General features: G+C 36.2%; 1 protein-coding gene across 1 annotated transcript in view; it reads left to right on the plus strand.

Moving 5' to 3' along the window:
• Window positions 1-20,503, plus strand: part of LOC150099699 (solute carrier family 12 member 2-like) — a 497,862-nt gene that overhangs the window by 11,831 nt on the left and 465,528 nt on the right. Inside the window, exon 2 of the mRNA XM_090403480.1 lies at window positions 4,628-4,703. Within this exon, the coding sequence (XP_090259606.1) occupies window positions 4,628-4,703 (76 nt within the window). The remainder of the gene's footprint in view (window positions 1-4,627; window positions 4,704-20,503) is intronic.

Consider the following 20,503-nt stretch of genomic DNA (forward strand, 5'->3'; position numbering starts at 1 on the left):
CCAGTTCAAATTTTTCTCTTTAGATGTCATACAAGGACAGAAATCCAAGTCAAATAAACTTCAATTGGTTGACAATAGCTGGAGGAACCTACCCACGAAGTTTGTATATCTTATGACGATTCTTTCCATACTAAAAAATTGTCTGAATATGGGAGGCATGCCAACCGTTCAAATTGAGTTAACTCAACCATAGCAGTTAAAGGGTTAAATAATAAAAATGAATCCTACCTATATATATATGGATGAGCAGTGAAATCAAGCAAGCAAGCAATGTGCCAAAGGAAGTTTGCTATGGAGGAGGTACAAGACAGTTTGCAGCAAACAGATGCATGAAGAATATAAACTGCAGACAGAAAGGTGATCAGCATGGCTAAAATAAAAGAAAAAGTGGAATATGAGAGGAGATTGACCAGTCTGGTCAAAGATAATCCAAGGGAATTTTTCTGTTTGAAACCAAGGGAATTTTTGTGCTATGTGCAAGCAAGAGAAATAATAATTATGGCAGGTTGATACTAGTGGATAGTTATGGTAGCAGAGTGGCCATTGCAAATTATATAGTAGAATTATTTAATGAACACTTCATGAGCATACATCATACTGGTGAATGCTGTGCAACATGTAGAAGGGAGGCAAGTATTGAGAGAATTAAAGATGAAAGAATCAGAGTTGTATCAAGTGTTGCTTGAGTTAGATGCTAATAAGGCTGTGAGAATAGATGACGAATCACCATGTATTTTTAATGAAAGTGTTAAAGAATTAGCTATGCCCTTCACCTGTTTATTTAATGGAAAGTCTTACAGCAGGGAAGTTTCCTAAGGAGTGGAAAGAAGGCCAAATAGTCCTCACCACAAGCATGGTTCTAAGACAGAAGTTTCCAATTATATACTGGTCTGTTAGAGAAACTGGTTAAGAATAGAATATAGCATTTGATTGATTGATTGATATAGGATTCTCTGTGATGGTGGTTAGCATGGGTTTGTGAAGGGCAAGTTTTGTGTTTGCAACTTGCTTACATTTTATGATAAGGTGACAAATGTGGTAAGGCAGATTCATATGCAGTGATTTTCTTGGACTTTGAAAAGGCATTTGATAGATTATCATGACAGATTGGGGGATATAAGGTGCAGAAGATGGGATTGGTTAACAGATTAATAAGATGGATTGAAGATTGGCTTTCGTAACATTACAAGCAAGTTGTGTATGATGAAGCAGTGTCTCAGAAAAGAAAAGTGACTGGTGGCATGCTTCAAGATTCTGTTCTTTGGTTCCTACTGTTTAACTTATTTGTTAATGATATTTCATGTGGATTGACTGGAATCTTCAAATGTTTGCTGCTGCTGATGATGATGATGCAAAGTTAGGCAGAATTATCAGGGGTATTGCTGATGTTAATTCTCTACAGGAAGATTTGAATAGACTTTTAGTTGGAGAGATGAGTGGAATTGTTAATATTAATAAATTCAAGATGCTACACTTTGGGGAACAAAGATATAAGGTTACGTACTGTATTGGTGGAACTGTGCTTCAGGAACTGGATGAGATTCGAGATCTTAGAGTGATATTAGACAGCGGTCTTGTGGGTGTTTTTAAAAGCTGTGCATTGCATTGCTGCAATAATAAAAAGTACATTGATATGTAGAGATATGGAGGTTGTAGTGTCTCTATATAAGGTATTAGTCATATCACACATGGACTACTGTGCTCAGATTTGGTCACCTAATTTTCATGGTGACGTGGTGGGTGTTAGGAAAGCAGAAGTGGTGAAGAGTTTTTTGTAGTGTGATGTTTATCAAGTTGGACCTCGATTGATGTATCTTTCGACTTTGTGGAGGCCATTCATAATAACAACAATAATTTCTATGGTGTCTCAGAGCGGATGTTTTTATATGCAGGTAGTCGTCGACTTACGACCTATGCACTTTACGACTAATCAACTTACGACTGTTACTGCATCTCAGATTTTTCTACTACACTCACACGCCCTATCCGTGTGGTCCCCATAGCCCCCGAAGCCTAATGGGAACGGTTGTGCATGTAGCGTCAGCCCACTGCCCAGTAACATGTGTTTGGTGTGATTCATGCGTCTTGATCTCTGTTTGCATACATATTACATTCACTATTTTTGGTTCAGTTATAATTTGTGTTACAATTAGCATTTTTTTAAAACCCCTGAACATGTCAACCAAGAGGAAAGTGCCTTTGTATACTCCTAGACCTGTCCAGAAAGCAAGAAAGGCCATTGATTTAGGCACAAAATTGAAAGTGATCAAGCAGCATGAAGAAGGAAAGAAGGTGAACATGATCGCATGTGATATTAAGTTATCTCATTCTATAGTGTCGACGATTTTGAAAGACAAAGAAAGGATTTGTGAAGTTGTTAAAGGTTCGGCACCCATGCGAGTAACAGTGATAATGAAACAACGTACATGGCCCATCCATGAAATGGAAAAATTATTGTTTCTTTGGATGGAAGATTGGATACAGAAGCGAACACCCTTAAGCCTTCTTATAGTGCAGTCGAAGGCTAGAGGTCCCTTTCAGACGCTGAAGGAACGCGCCAAAAAAGATTACACTCAGACATTTATAGCAAGTACAGGATGGTTCAAAAGATTCAAAAGAAGATTCAACCTTCATTGGGTTCGAGTCACTGGAGAATCAGCAAGTGCAGATGTGGAAAGAGCTCAAGAGTTTGTTAAAAGTCTGGATGAAATAATTATGGAAGGAGGGTATTAACCAGAGCAGCTTTTCAACGTGGATGAGACTGGATTGTTGTGGAAAAGGATGCCAGAACGCACTTACATTCACCAAGAAGCCAAAAGCATGCCTGGTTTTAAGGCACTTGAAGATAGGCTGACTTTGCTCCTTGGCGGGAACATCGCAGGTTTTAAACTGAAGCCTTTTTTTAATTTATCATTCTGAAAATCCCCATGCGTTCAAGAATGTAAACAAGCACACTCTGCCTGTATACTTCCATTCAAACCGAAAAGCCTGTATGACTCAAACATTGTTTGAAGACTGGTTTCTAAATTGTTTTGTACGTCAAGTTCGTGAATATTGCTTCGAGAAAGAAATTCCTTTCAAAATTGTATTAATCTTAGATAATGCATCTGGCCATCTACCTCACCTAGACCACCTCCATCCAGATGTGGAAGTTTTTTATTTGCCACCAAATACAACTCCACTTATTCAGCCTATGGACCAACGGGCGATTGCCACATTTAAGGTGCACTATCTTCGAACCACTTTCCCCCAAGCTATAGCCACAACAGACGCTGACCCAGAACTATCTTTGCGAGCGTTTTAGAAACAGTACAACAGTACGATATTTATAAATGCATCAAAAATATTGCGTCCATGTGGAAGGCTGTGACAAAGAAATGCATGAATGGAATCCGGAAAAAAACTGTGTCCAACGTTTTGTTAATGATGAATGTGATAGTAAACATGAACTTGAAATGGTTGTGGAATATATTGTAACACTGGCAAATTGACTTTCTTTAGACATTGAAGTGGAAGATGTTGAGGAGTTGCTAGAGCAAGAATCTGGAGAACTTACGAATTAAGAACTTATCGCTTTGGAAGAAGAAAGGATGGAAGAAGAAAAAAATGAAGATGAGGAAGAACCAGAAAGAAAATTCACCACTAGAGGGTTATCTGAAGGTTTTTCTCTACTAAATAAACTTCTTACACATTTTGAGGAAATGGACCCAAACATTGAATGATTTGCAGGGATTGAATGAATAGTACAAGATGCTTTTCGGCCATACCATGAAATTTATGAGCAGAAAAAGAAACAAACAATTCAGACAAAAATCAACATGTTTATGAGAAAAACAACTCCCACTACATCAAGTGGTGGCATTGATGATCTACAGCCAAGCACTAGTCGTCAGTAAAATATTTCTTATCTATTTTCTACATATGTTTTGTTTAGTTCTTTAAGATAAAATGTTTTTTAGGTTTTATATAGTATTTGATATCTTTTTCATAATATTTTTTATTTTTGTAAATAGTAAACCAATTGTGTTGTACACAGTGACTGATTTACCTAAACTGGTCTGACTTACGTCCAGATCACTTTACGACCGGTCGGTTGGAACCTAACATGGTCGTAAGTCGACAGACTACCTGTATATGGAAACTATTTTTATTATATATCATATTTTATATGAAAATATTCCATATTTTGTGTAAGATATCTAGGAATGTGAAAATCAAAGTAAGGTACATATTTATTTGATTCTTGGATTATTTGATAGTTTGATTCTTGGATTTTGTTAGTTTCCCAGGTGCCAGTATAACACTGAGAAAACTTGGGAAATTCACTGTTAAGAAATAAGCTTATTTAACAAATTCCATTATATGTCTTGCAGCAAAATATAAATTTATCTCTGCACCTCTCACAAAAATCAATAAATTCAGTAGCAGAATGTAATTATTTTTTTTAGCATTGCATTATAATCTCTATCTTTTGATAGCTGACAATTATGAATGCATCTCTATTTTCTTATATACTTTCAGTCTTTGTCAAAGAAAAAAGTATATAATATTTGAATATAAGTATTCAGTAATGTTTTCGTGTTGTTTTTATACAGTGGAATTAAATATACTGTACTAATTCTCTTAGATGCGATGCCTTCTAAACATATGGGGAGTGATGCTATTTTTGAGGATGGGCTGGATGACAGGACAAGCAGGCATTAGTGAGTAGCATTTTTTTAATTCTAAAATATTACTTCTTGTAATTTTTAAAATGTCTGTTATTGAAATCATTTACAACAGTTTGACAGTTTTTCATTTGAGATTCATTGCAACAAACTTATAGGCTACCTATGTGATCTGAAGAGAAAAAAATTCTTTATGAAAAACAAAATTTTATTAATTTCAAGACAACTTGCATTTTTTTTACAAAATGTATCTTAGATGACTTACCCGGATCATCAGTAATATACAAATTATCAGACAGGATCAGATCTCCCTCTCTCATTTACTTACAGTCTCTCCTGACCAAAACACATCACACAAGTAGCTTCCTCACCCTCTAAAAATTTAGGCATTTTTTTTTTCTCAAAAAGCTACGTTTTTGTCCATCCAGCCTGCTATGTACAAATCTTGAATCCAACCATCCTTAGAATATACTGTTCACGTGTTTGGGGTGGTGTACTCCAAACATCCATATATTTCATGATGTATTCACAGGAGAGAGTAATTTAGTTGATAGATGATCCCTCCCTCACTTTAATCTGTCTCACCACTCTATCTCATGGGTGTAATGTTTCAGTTCTGCATCCACAGGTACTTCCATAGTCACTACTTCACTGACTGCCAGTAAAGTAGTCAGGGAAATCATTTTGAGCCTGTTCAAACAAGAGCAGCAGCAGCAGCTATCCACCATCCCTTTTAAGTCCAACTGCAAACACACTAAAAACCTGCTTCTTGCTACAACCCCCAACTCTACAAGAAAAATGTCAATATATTCGTTATTTTCCATCATTCACCTGCAGTCCACATACCACACTGATGTGCTATAGGTTCTTTCACCTCTTGTGTATGAGATTGATATTAAAGAAAAAAAAAATCTCACTCTCTGGACTGTTTTAAGATATGATCATTAATTTTATCTGTGGTGAGTATGTTTCTTGGAGTAAAAAATTGTAAAAAATTATAAGAATTACGTAACATTGAATTATACAAGTGCTAATGATATGCGTATTCTTTCAGATGGCACTGTATCTGCAAATATCGAATGATCATGATATGTGTGTGCAACAGTATTAGCAGCAGCCTTGAGTGACATTTTATTGCTGGCAGCTTTCTGTGCTTGTTTGACTTGTCACTGTGTGGAAATGGGGGAAGGGGATAAAAAGAATGACTGTTTTAGGTTTAGCATAACTTGGAACTATGGATTTCAGGATTGTGAATGCTGTTTTTCTCAACAGAATATTGCTGTCATGATTTAGATAGAGAGAGAGAGAGAGTTATAAAAAAGACTAATATATGGTACTGTACTGTTATTTAAAAAAAAAATTGAAGGATTTCATCTAGTTGATGATTGTAAATGCTTATTCTATATTTGTCAAGATAATTTTATGTTTTGGGACAGGAATAACCTATCTGTTCTGTTGGTTGAGGCACACTGTTATAAGTAGAAAAAGGTAAGAGGTTTATAAATGCAGGATTGTAGATTTAAGTATAGAAAATATACTGCACATATAATAAAGTCAATATTAATTCTTTATTAGCACAACAGGAATAAAGACTTTAATAAATAGGAACAATACAATAGTTGTTTATTGAACCCCTGTATAAAGGGTTTCAACAAAATAATGCTGGGAATTTAAGTGGAAATATTTTTCAAACTAAATGACTGACACTCTAGTTCCTTGCCTAGACTGTGAAAGCTTCTCACTGACTCAGAAATTTTGTGTATATATGTGCATTTTTCCAGGTGTGATCAGTGGTTATCAAGTTAGGAAGAGTTCAGCAGAAAACTTTGTATTTATATGGTTATGGCATGCAGAGTTTTTTTTTTTTTTTGTGTGTGTGTGTGTGTGTGCAGTGAGAATTAGGTGAATCTGTCAGACAAATGTATAAGCAGCGGTATAATCAGACTTATCAGAAAGTTGAATTCATTCCAAATTACTGGAGTTGGAGCTCTCAGTATCCACCTATAAAAAGGTAAATAAAACTAAATGTGAAAATTATAGATGAATTTCCTTTCCTAGTGTTCCAAGCAAGATAAATATAATAAACATACGTGAGAAGATAGTCATAAAAATTATGAAAGAGAAGTTTTGGCAAGAGCAAGTTGAATTCAGGCCAAATAGGAGTTGGCAAGAATATGTTATTTTGACTATTTTGACAAATAATCAAAAAAAGCTGGGAGAATGGGAATCTCTCCAGATATCCAATTTTTCACACTTTCCAGCTGCCTAATTTAAACTCTCCAGACAGTGAGATTATCTTCATTGGGACTCCAATGTTCACAACTCAGACTGGATTCCTTTCTTCAGTTCATCTGATTAAGCCAGAATAGATGTTGAGATATTTGTCATCAGCAATGATCTTTCATAAACTGGCTATCTCCATCAGAATACCTGATAAACCTCTCCATTCTATGAATACATTCATTCTCTTCTTAGTTATCCCAATAAATATACTGTAGATGTCAGCTCTCCTCTTGATAACTTTGACCATAGATCTCATCTAGATCTCCTTTTCTATGGAACACCTTCATGTAGTAGCTATTCTGTCTCATGTTGTTTAGAGCTACAAGTAAAGTCAAGTGAGACATCTTCCATGATTTCCACTACTCCTTTCATCTGGCTAATTATTGTTTTTGTTCTTCTAATCCAAATACCCTGCTTCAACCAAATAACAATTCTTGCTGGAATGAAAGCTTTCATTCCACATTCTAATCAAAAACCCCAGAACACACACACACACACACACACACACACACACACACACACACACACACACACACACACACACACACTCTCTCTCTCTCTCTCTCTCTCTCTCTCTCTCTCTCTCTCTTTCTCTCTCTCCAGGTACTTGTTTTCCAGCAAATAAGAGGGAGTATCCAAAAATAATCAGAAGATGAACTTAGTGCATGAGCATTTTCTAGTTACAGATGCTGCTGCTAGGCATCGTGAGTGTGCCTAGGTTTTCCTGGTTTTCCTGTTTCAAAAATGGGGACATTTGAAGACCAACCATGATATGGCTGACCTTCAATAAGCAGAAATGATGAAAACATCAAAAAGGTTTGCTAGGCAATCAATGAAGATCATCGAAAGACCATTGAGAGTTTCTGAAGAGACAAACTAGTCATAGAGTTTATGCCATTGAATTTTAACAGAAAATTTGCAAACGAAATGTGTGTCTGCTAAATTTCTGCCTCATTTGCTCACAGAGGATAAAAAAACAACAACATATGAATGTTTGTCACGATTTGAGGGAGCAAGTTCTTAACTAACTTTCAAATGTGACCGGGGATGAGTCTTGGTGCTACAGTTATGAACAAGAAACAAAACAAACATCAAGCCAATGGAAACATGCGAATTCACCAAGACCCAAGAAGGCATGTCAAGTTTAATTAAACGTCAAGACAGTGTTGATTTTTTTTTTTTTATGTGAATGGAATTGTACATAAAGAATTTGTTCCTTCTGGACAGATAGTGAACCAACATTTTTATCCCAATGTGTTTAGAACACTGTGTGACATAAACAGTCAGAAATGTGGAGTAGTGGAGATTGGTTGCTGCACCATGACAGTGCCCCAGCCCACATGGCCTTGTCTTTTCAGCAGTTCACAAAAAACAACATGGCGGTTGTTTCTCATCCTCGCTACTTGTCCAATCTCTCTCCATGTGACTTTTTTTTTATTCCCATGGATAAAGAAAGGGCAACAATTTGTTGATGTGAACAAAGTGAAAGAAAAGTCACTAGAGACCATAAGCAGTATTGCAGCTGAACCATTCCAGAACTGTTTTCAGCAGTGGAAAAAACGTTGGGACAGGTGCATTGACTCACATGGAGAGTACTTTGAAGAAGATTAGAATATGGTATTATAAACTTTAATTTTAAAAAAAAATCTTATTTTTGGGTACCCCCCTTGTATACTAAGGCAGTCCAAGAAAAAATTTCCATGTATTACAAATGATTAAAAACTAAAACTACAGATGCAAAAAGACCATCAGAAGGAGATTTCAAACAGGCAAAGTTAAAAAACTTGCCTTCTACTAATGGCAGTCAAGCTCTCTAATCCCTCACCTATTTCTTTTACCCATCCATGTTTCCATCTCTCTCTCTCACACACATCTAATGGCATTATCGTAATGACATCCCAAAAAAGCTGACCAATTTGACCAATTAGCATCACTCTTATACTCCATCTCTTACAGTGATAACCAAGACAAATACCCCCCCCCCCCCTTCCTGCTAAGAATAGCTTATTGCATGTGTCCTCTGGTCTTTAGTCAGAAAGACATCAGAAGAATCATGAACCTCAAAGTCTTCTGGTATTCTCCCAATCCCTAGATGTGCTCAAAACTTATGCTCCAGAATTAACACCTTTTCTTTATCATCTTTATAATTTTTTCATGCATCTGGCATTCAACCCATTTCAAAGAAAGAAGATAAAAAAAACCAACCATTGTTCATTGCACTCACTTAAATTCAACTTCTCCATCACCTGAAAATCCACCAGCTAGCCCTCAATAAATATTCCGTTAATCCTGATCTCAGTCTCATCACCTCTTTTCCAGACTCAATCTATGAAAAGGTTTGAAGAAACTCAGCTGCTCTAGCCATTTCCAGAACATTTGATTGCATTTGGTAGAAGGGCACTCTTAAATTATTACATTATGGTTTACTATCCACTCTTTGCAGTTGGATTGCCAATTGCCTCTCTGGCCATTCACTACACATCATTGTGGATAGTTGGCTTTCTTCATATTTCTCTAGCAATGTAGGAGTATTTTGGGCTCTGTGCTTTCATCCATACTCTTTCTCTTGTTCATAAATGACCCTTTTTCACTACCCTCAAATCCCATCCACAGTTTTGCTGATGACAGCAACTTCATTCCTTTTTCATTTGATAAACCCTGTACTTTAAATATCCCAAGCTACAAGATATTGTGTAATTGCCACCTTAATAATTGATATACTAGTCATATTTCAGTGTGTGTGTGTGTGGGGGGGTAACCTTGTCAAATATCCCAAACTACAAGATATTGTGTAATCGCCAGCTTAATAATTGATATACTAGTCATATTTCAGTGTGTATGCAAACAAAGTTTGCGCCTGAAGTATCTTCAGGACTGAGGCAACTCGTGGTAAAGGTGGACTAAGCTCTCATCAGTTGCCTTAGTATTTCCCATAATGCAAAGCACATCTCCTTGCAGACATGCATAATGCTATGCATTAAGGGAATGGCCACTACCCAGACACCTTTGGCAACTCGTATAGGTAAATATGACTTCTCCATTACTTCCACCTTAGTATCACCACCTCTGGCTCCCACTGACGAGACCTCAATAAAGGCCGAAACTGGTCTGGGTAGTGGCCCTTCCCTTAATGCATAGCATTATACATGTCCACAAGGAGATGTGCTTTGCATTATGGGAAATACTAAGGCAAATGATGAAAGATTAGTCCACCTTTACCACTTCATCATCATCATCTGCAGCAACAGCCATTTTCTGTTCACTTCTATGCCATTGAATTCCAGCCATCTTTAATCTCATCCTCCCACCCTCTTTCCACCTCTGAGATACCATTCCGATATCAATTTTGTCCGTTTTTGAATGTTACATCTTGCATTATGACACCTAACCATTGCCATTTGGATCTTTTAATGACTATTATAATGTCTAATGCTTACTAACTATTACAATAACGGAATTAACTCACGTAAATTATTCTTTATTCGTTGAATTTTCACCTGAGTATCACAGGCATCATCAGTACAGGTACAAGGATAATTAAACAATAACTGTTATATTCACAAAGTGCCACCTAAGTAGCTAAGGTTAAATTACCTAAATTTATTTAATTATTATTATTATTTTAAAATTATTTAGTTATTTAATTATTAAATAATAATTATTTATTATTATTATTATTATTATTATTATTATTATTATTTATTATAATAATATCTGAGCTCTGATCCAAGTATTGCATTTTCTATCTAGAACAATAAGAATAATGATCTTTCCATTTTTTATTATTTTTTATTTTTTTTTATATTATTATTATTTTAAAATTATTTAATTATTTAGTTATTTAATTATTAAATAATAATTATTTATTATTATTATTATTATTATTTAAATTTTTTTTATAATTAAATATATATATGTGTATGCTTGTGATACTCAGGTGAAAATTCTACAAATAAAGAATAATTTACGTGAGTTAATTCCGTTATTATAATAGTTAGTAATATGTCTACTCACGGTATTTCCTTACTGAAACTTAATGTCTAATGCTGTTATAATGGCTATCAGCCTGGTCTGAGCTCTGATCCAAGTATTGCATTTTCTATCTAGAACAATAAGAATAATGATCTTTCCATTTTCCTCTGGGTAATCCTCAGCTTCTTGGTCAAATTTTTTGTTAAAGTCCATGTTTCATTTCCATATGTCATGACCAGAAGTATATCGAGTGTAAAGGGTACAATATTTTTAAGAAGGATAGACAGGATAGGAGAGGAGGAGGAGTGCTACTAGTGATACGATGACCTGAATCCAGTTAGTGTTGAGACTTATGATTGTAGTACTAGTAACAGTATTTCATGTGGCAGTGAATTTGAAGCCATCTGGTGTAAGGTGTAATCTAACAAGATCAATTTCATAGTGGGATGTTTTTACAGACCTAGTAGATTGGTTGCTGGTGATAAAGAAATGCATCACCAAATAAAGACAACGCGTGCAAAAATAGTAATCATAATGGGAGAATTTAATTATTCAAATATTGATTGGATAGCTATGAAATTGCATAAAAAGAATGAGACTGAATTTTTTGAGCTGTTGCAAGACAACTTCCTCTAGCTGCATGTGACAGAAGGAACTCGAGGTCAAAGAGTGTTAGATTTGATTATAATGTCAAAGTGTGTTTCAGTAAAAGACATAACTATTCTTCCTCCAGACTTGGAACATTCATAGACTTAGTCACTTGGGAAGTGACTAAGTCTATGAATGTTCCATTCAGAAAAAGTTACATGCTGAACTATGAAGCAGGAAATTATGACCAATTGAGGGGTATGCTGGATTCTGTACCATGATATCAGTTATTGGGTGGGAAGGATATAAACAGTGCATGGAAAGTGTTCAAAAATACTTAAATGATACAATATTATAATGTGTCCCTAGAGTTTGAAGACTAAATAGAGTAGTACTGAAATGGGTGTGTAATCAAATTAAGCAAGAGATTTGTAAGAAAAAGATGATGTGGAAGGAATATTGTGTGCATAAGAACGATGTTCAGTTATGATAAACAGCAGGCCGGAAGAGCACAAGTGTTGTGTGGAAAGAAACTGGCTCTCAAGTTAAAGACCACCCACAAGAATTCTATCAATATGCTGCAAATAAAAGAAAAAATGAATATAAAAGAATAACTCTACTGAATGCAGCTGGAGTGAGGGATGACAGATACAGAAGAGGTTGTTGAACTAATGAGTGCCCATTTTGCTAAAAGCTATCAATATGGTGTATGCAACATTGAGTTCACTGCTACCTCTTCACTTAATGAAGACACTCAGGTGTATGAAGAGGAGGTATTAAAGCTGTCACACAAACTGAATAAGAATTCAACAATAGAGATTGATGGAATATCATTACCAATGTTAAAAGAGTGTTCAGCTGAGCTGGCAATTCCTTTGACTAGCTATATAATTTGAGTCTCAGAACAGGGAATGTTCTGTAGGAATGGAAAGAATGCATGGTAATCCCATTGCACAAGTGCTGTGCAAAGACTGATATATCAACTATCGACCAGTCACTGTCTCAGGAGTGGTGGTGAAAATTTTGGAAAAACTGGTTAGGGCTCATATTCACAAATGGGTTGACAGTGACTCTCTACTTTGCAATGAACAGCATGGGTTTACTAAGGGAACATTATGTTTTAACAACTTGCTCGCATTCTATAATAATGTTACCATTGAACTAGACAAGGGGAATGGATACACCATGATACTTTTGGATTTTCTTAAGGCTTTTGACAGAATACAGCCTGGATTACCATTCTGTAAATTGGAGAATATCGATTTGGATTATAAAATATTAGTGTGGGTAATAGGATGGCTGACTGACAGATATCAAAAAGTTGTATACAGGAGATGTGAGTCTTCAAGATTTAAAGTAACTAGTGATATACCACAAGGATCAGTCCTTGGTCCATTGTTATTCAATGTGTACATTAATGATATTGGGAGTGATTTGACGGGCAACATACAGCTATTTACTGATGATGCAAAGATAGGTAGCGTAATCAGGAATGCTGCTGGTATGCAGTACCTTTGGAATGATTTGAATACGCTGGAATTGTGGGCATGGGAAATGGATGTCAGGTCAGTGTCAGTAAATGCAAATTCGTGCACTTTAGCATGATTAAATATCCAATGTTGTATTATATTGGTGGGATTATGCTAGAAGAAACTGATCAGGCTAGAGATCTTGAAGTATTGAAGTTCAAGTGCCATGTAGCAAAGATTGCAAATACAACTCAAAAAGATAATTGCAGTGCTGAAACAAACTTTCACATGTAATGATAAGGATGTTGTTTTGCCTCTTTACAAGGCCTTGATAAGACCTCACTTGGACTATTGTGCACAGTTCTGGTTTCTGTCGTGATTCTGATACAGTAGAAAGAGTACAAAGGAGAGTGTTAAAATGATATCAGGATTGTGGAATAATGATTATGAACACAGATTGAGAATTTGTAGACTGCAGACACTAGCAAACAGGAGAAAGAGGGATGATATGATTAAGATGTACAAAAAGAAAAAAGAATTTTTCATTTTATGGAGGGTTGGGAAAGGACAAGAGGGTATCCTTGGAAGCTGAAGGGTGGTGCTGGATTGGAATGGATTGCCATTGGATGTTGTGTGTGTGCAACCAGTGTGAATGAATTCAAGAATAACTATAATAGCTGGTGCATGTAGTATGTGGCCTGCCTTGATGTGTCCTCTGAGTGCTTCGTGGTGCTTTCTAAAAGCTATCCAACCTGGTTAAATTTTGAATTCTATGTATAATTTCTTCCTCTTCACTGTCTCCATCTACTATAATGTTTTGTCCTACATAAACATAGGAGGTTACTATGTCAATTTCCTGGTGTTCCATTTGTATTGGAGTTTTGGTAATGTATTTTTTATACATATATTTTTGAGAACTTAGCAATAACTGTAGCTTTGGTGCCTCTACTTGGAGAAAGTGATCATATTGTCTTGACCTTGGGAAATTGTCAAACATACAGAATTTTCTGTGAAGACGGGATATATGCAGAATTACAAAATAGGTGATTATGTCAAACTGAAGAGTCAGCTTAGAGAATTGTCAAGGTATAAAAATTTGGAGGTATGAGAGATGTTTGCAGTGCATGGGAGATGGTCAAGGGGTGTTTGAAGAACGCAATATCAGACGGTATACCCATAGTCAGGAGGATAAGTCAGGTAGGAGTTAGATGGATGGATGAATAGCAACAACATTAAGCAGGAGTTGCAGGGAAAGTTGTGGATGGAATATAAAGAAGACACACACACGCACACATATATTATACTTAACAAGAAATCACATTCTTGTTTTAACCCTATACCCAAGTGTCAGCATAAGTGTGAAATAACTTCAAGACTAGTCTAATTATATCTAGATCCTGTTGACTTCGCATCGATCATGAAGTTACTTCATGTTTATGCTTGGGATAGGATTAAAACAAGAATATAATTTATTATCAAGTATCATATACATTTTAATCAAGCAGAAAAACTTTTCACAACTATATCTCATCCAGAGTATTTAATAATAAGGTGATTAGAATTTTTCTACTTGTATATGGAAAATTATTATTGTTTTTTTTTCCTGACCTCCACGGAGTCACAAACTCATCATGGGAGGTCAATAGTCAACAGAAAGTCTGTCATACCGCTCTTTGAAATCATCCATAGTCCACATGTTCATCACCTTCTCAGACCATGTATTCCATGCTCCTACCAGTCTCCATACAAAAAACTTACTTCTTACCCTTTCTTTTGTGGATGGCACGCATTCAGCCTACTTTACATTTAGTATCCAGCATACTTCAGGACTCTAGGCAACCTTCATCTAGTATTGGAAACCATTCCATACCAACTGGTTGAAATTTATATATATAATCATGGTGTTAATATATATGGACTTGTTGTTGCTCCCAATGTAATTTTACAACCAATAGATAATATTAATAATTGGACTCTAGCGTTGATGTAGTAAGGTTTTTTTTTTTTTTTCACTAGAGGTCAGGCCAATAATTGTTGTAATGGTTGGTCAGTAACTTTAGCAAACTGTAGATTGTAGTGCAGCTTGTTTCTCTGTATATAATATATATGCTCCAGAAGATGACCTTGATATAAAGGTCGAAACGTCGAATGTGGATTTTGGTTTATATTAAACTAAAGTTTTACTCAAACATGGTAGTTGTCTCCATAATTTTCCAAAATGTTTTGGTTACTTCTTACCCCTTTTGCTCAACATCTCCTTTTGCAACTTCCAGGGATGGTCCCTTGTCCTTGTTCCTTTCCCTCACCCTACCTATGAAAAATCTTCTCAGTGTTAATATGATAATAGCCCTTCAACAGCTTAAATCTCTTGATCATATCCCTTCTTTACATTCTATCATCCAAACTCTGCAGTCAGCATGCCCTCAGCCTATCCTCATAATCAACGTTGTACAGTCCTGATATCATTTTTGTTATTCGTCTCTGCACCCTCTCCAAGGTTACTTCATCCCCTTCAAATCCCAGTGACCAGATGTGAGCACAGAAATCCAGATGTGGTCAAATCAAAGCTTTATACAATGGGACCAGCACACTTTTATCTCTTTTGGTCAATGTCCTCCTCAACATCAGCAGTTCTCTGGGATATCTTCACAACCTTTGCAATATGTCCTTGGAACTTTAAATCACTATCTATAATCACCCCAAGATCCCTTGCTTCCTCTACTTCTTCCAGTATAACTCCACCAAGTGAGTATGATGCATCCCATTTGTGGATCCCAAATTTTAAAACCTTACATTTATTTGCATTAAACTGACTCCCAATTCATTGCCCTCCACTCTCTCATGAATTTCTGCAATTTCCTCTATTCCCCTGTCTCTTCCATTCCCTTTCTCCTTCCTCTCTCCTTTGATGTCTGGTCCCATTCTCTTACACCTACTTTCATTCCTCTCATGCTAGCTAACCTCTCTATTCTCCCAACTTAGTCTTCTTTCCTTCCATCTCCTTTCTCAGAAGTTCTGTTTCTCTCTCTCTCCTCTCGCGCTCTCTCTCTCTCCCCACATACATTCTGCTTTCAATTTACATTCACAAACACAATCATGGCCATCAGACAAATTGTCTCCATCTGCTAAACTTCCCAAGGCTAAATCTATAAGTTTTTAACATTCTCATCATCCTCCAAAATAGGAGGATGTATGGCATCTGCAAACTCAAAGTCACCCATTTCTGAAGCATTATCTCTGCCGTTGCTGAATTCTAAGATCAAGACACTCATGTCATCCTAGTGCTTCCTGCTGCTTACATTTCGTGTGCACATACACATTCCCAACCTACACCTGCCACATTTTTAAACAATGAGATGCATACATACAGCACATGTAGCAAGCTACAAAATTATCAACTAGGTTATGTATAACATAGTCTTTAAATGTTGGTTGGGGAGGGGGGGGTCTAGGTATAGTAGTAAAACTGGCTGCTGTCATGTTGAATATAATCGATACACGTGGGGACAATACTGAAACAGTAAAATCCTAGCACAATACCACACAATTATACAAAAAAAAAGTCATCAATTTGAATAGTGTAAATTTAAAAACCAGTACTATCATGAAATAAACACAATAATATCATTCCTTACTAATAATGCTGATTTTTTTTTTTTCACAGCTTGCATTCACATATTGCTTCCATTTTCATGTACTAGCAGCACCAACCTCTTGATTTAACCTTGGTATCTTCCTGAGTTTGCCTCCTATTGATGATGTTTTAATAATGTTCTCATGCAAGTAGAGCAGTTCTGTTTTCTGGTAGCTTTTTAAGTATAAGCATAATATGCTGATGCCATGTTGGCTCTGTGATAGTTTGGAGGGCCTTCTCATGTGACACATTAGGTCCCTTAGTGTGTCTGGAGAGGTCCTTAAATGCTGTGAGCTACCAGAATGTGCTGGGCTAATCACCTACACACTTTCATGACCTTTGTGCATTTGACAGCTGATGGTGTGCTTCAGCAGAACAGTACACTGCCCCACTGGGCTGCAGCCACCTAGGCATTGCTCAAGGAACACTCATCTGATTTTGGGAACATCCAGTGCCCCCCCCCCCCAAGGTCCCTGGATTTAAATCCAATCGAATCTCTCTGGGATGCCATAGAGTGAGACATCAGATCCATGTATCCAGGACTGATGTCTAAGGTGCAGTTGTGGACAATGCTGCAACAAGCATGGCTGGAATTACCTCCAACAACCATCCAGCATTTGGTGGAGTCAATGCCTCAGAGAGTACAGGCTGTTATTTGCACTAGAGGAGGAGGACTGACAGTTATTAGGTAAGTATCTCTAATGTTTTGTCCATTGAGTATACATTGCAAACAAGATGAAAAAATTTCCACAGGAATATAAAGAGAAAGTTGATCAGCAAGCCCATGAGTAGGTCAAGGTACAGGCAAGAAGGTTGACTTGTATGTTGAGGAAGGACAAAGTTAATTATGAGATAAACCTAACTGATGATGACAAGAATGTGTATAGGAAGTAACATCTCCTCAGGCCAAGCCAATTAATTTGAGCCTCAATTATGTGAAAGTGTCAAGGAAGCATCAAGAGGACAAAATAGTTCCACTGAATAAAGGGGGCTCCAAGACAAAAGTTTCAAATTATGTGCAAATCAGCATCTCAGGAGCAGTTAATTTATTGCAGAAGTTAAAAGAGTGAATTAGAACTTGGTGGACAGAAATATGATACTTTATAATGGGTAACATGGTTTTGTGAAAGATAGGTCTTACCTTAGTAATTTACTTTCTATAATAAAGTGACAGTTGCGTTGGATAAAGAAAATGGCTACTCAGTGATGCAGCTGGATTTGCAAAGGCATTTTTGCCGGATTCCATATACAACTTCATTGCATAAATTGGAGAAAATGTGGATGGATTTGAAGCTGGTGATTTGCTTAAGAGGATGATTGATAGTGGATGGATGGATAACAAAGAATGGTTTATGGAAGAGTTGAGTTTAATCTTTAGAGGTACCTGTGACATGACTATAAACAATAAATTACACAATAACCACAGTAATCAACTTTAATGAAATGAATACTCATCCAGAACATACAGATATTTTGTACCGACAATAACAGTACATCATCAGTGCATAGAAACAAGCAAATCAAAGAAATGGGAATACAAAGTACATACAGCAGTCGGTGGTTTACCAATTAAAAACTGTTGCCACATCCCAGAAATTAATATTAATAAATAATATTATTAAAAACTATTTTTGATGATTACATAAAATAAGAATCTCCCAAATTTTTGAGAGAGAGAGACAATCGTTCTAATTCGGATTTGGCCAATGTAAAAGGGCTTTGCAACTTTCTTTGAAAAGGTGTTCATATTTAAACCTGCTTTTGTGGAGATGGTGAGCTGGATACCATGTTTAGTGTCAATACTATGTCATGCCAGACCAGACTGCTGAGGTTTCATGTATTCAATATAATATTGATATTCATTAATTCTTTTTTCCACAGAATGGCCTGTCTTCCAAAATATGTCTTTAATTAATAGAGCACATAATGTGTGTTCCTCTTCACACATTTAATGCAGTCTATTAAACCTCATTAAATGTGTCTTCACACATTTAATGAGGAACACACATTTAATGCGGTCTATTAAAGGATTCTTCAATAGCCCGCAGAGTTCCAATCCTTTATATTTCTGGCATCTCTGAACCGATTGGTAGAATTTTGAAGAAGTATCATCTCATTCCCACATATTCCCTATCAACAAAATTTCTCATATGTTACCATCTGCAAAAGACAAACTGTCACCTCTATCATTGGTTGGCGTTTACCAGATACCTTGTGAATGTAATCTAATATATTTTGGGCAGATAGGCTGTTCTGTGGAAAAAAGAATTAATGAATATCAGTATTATATTGAATACATGAAACCTCAAAGTCTGGTCTGGCACAACATAGTATTGACACTAAACACAGTATCCGGTGCGAAACTCGTCTTCTCCCATATAGAATAATTGTATAGGAGTGTGGTTAGTAAGGGTGTTAGGACTAGATTTTTTGCTTTGGGGTGGGGTGAATGGTTGGAATGGATTGGCAGAGGTTGTTGTGAGGGCTTACTTGGTGAAAGATTTCAAGGTAGGATATGATAGGTATTGTGTGAACAGTGGTTCACACAATACCTATCATATGCCTCAAAATTTAGGGGAACAGATCTGGGTGCAATAGTCCAAAAGTGGCTTAAAGCCTTATAAAGGAGAATAATAACCTCCTTATCTCCACTGGTCAGTAGTTTCTTCTAGAGCCATCCATGTAATCTGATGTGCTATTAGAATGTGGTTAGAGTGAATCTCTTATGATGTTAACTATGGAGATGCTCAAGAAGTAATAATAACAACAGTCTTCTTAACATCACTTTATCCTAGGATTACAACCTCCTTCAAAAAACATAACAGGTGCCATCTTTCTTCATAATCATTATATTACTTGGAAATGATGTGTTATTGTTTTGCAGCCTCATATTGCATGACAAACAATTGAGAAGGACAGGGATGATTAGTCAGTTAAAAGCCAGTTTATGTATTGGGATGACAAAGAGAACACTTCACTTGTCACCTTTCTCTTCTGAGAAAGCTGTTCTAGTGGTACCCTTTGGGACTGCTTTGTTTCATTTATATACTGATAATATACAGTAGTTTAAGGTTTCAGAGAAGATATTCAGTTGTTTGCAGATGATTCTATACTAAGGAGAGTCATGGCAGACAGCTCTAATGTACTTTTGTTATTACAAGGCTTCAATTTGTAGGTGCTTTTGTTGGATGAATGGGAATATCAGTTTACTGTTGTGCAATGCTATGTGTTTTGGATGGAGGAGATGGAAGGTGTATTCTGTTAATGGAAGTTTGCTACAGGAGGTGTAGGAAGCAGAGAATTTGGGATTGTTGAAGAATAGAGAACTGAAGCTTAGTAATACATTGCAAAAGTTGCACCTGTTACCTTGAAAACTTCTTTTGCATTATGTTGCCATAATGCAAAAGATGGCAAGTAGAGATAGGAAATAACAGTCCCATTCTGTAAGGTCCTGATCCAGCCATATTCAGATTTCTGTGTACAAATCTGGACACCTTGATATTTGGGTGATAAGGGAAACATTAAGAGAGAGAATAAGAGATGATTAGTTAAGACTATCTCAGGACTTTGTAATGTTGAATATGAAGACATACTCAAGTATAAGAGAATCTGCTCTACACAGCTTGGCTCATAGAGGAAATATAATTAGAAAAGTGGGTGAGTGGAGTCTTATCATATAATTATAGGAAAATATTGTATAGGATAATGAGTAGTGGGAAACAAGATCATTCTTGGAAACTGTATAAGAGTCATGTGAGTGAAAAGAAGTGCACAACACTAAATGTGTTCTTCAAGGCAAAGTATGACATGCATTGTGGTCTGTAGAGATTTGTCCTATTTGATGAGGCTTGTGATTTCACAAAGTCCTGGAAATAATATACTAAATAAAA

The sequence above is a fragment of the Typopeltis vanoorti genome, chromosome 14 (genome assembly GCF_054136105.1).
Source record: "Typopeltis vanoorti isolate ZY-2024b chromosome 14, IOZ_Tvanoo_1.0, whole genome shotgun sequence".
Lineage (NCBI taxonomy): Eukaryota > Metazoa > Arthropoda > Arachnida > Uropygi > Thelyphonidae > Typopeltis > Typopeltis vanoorti.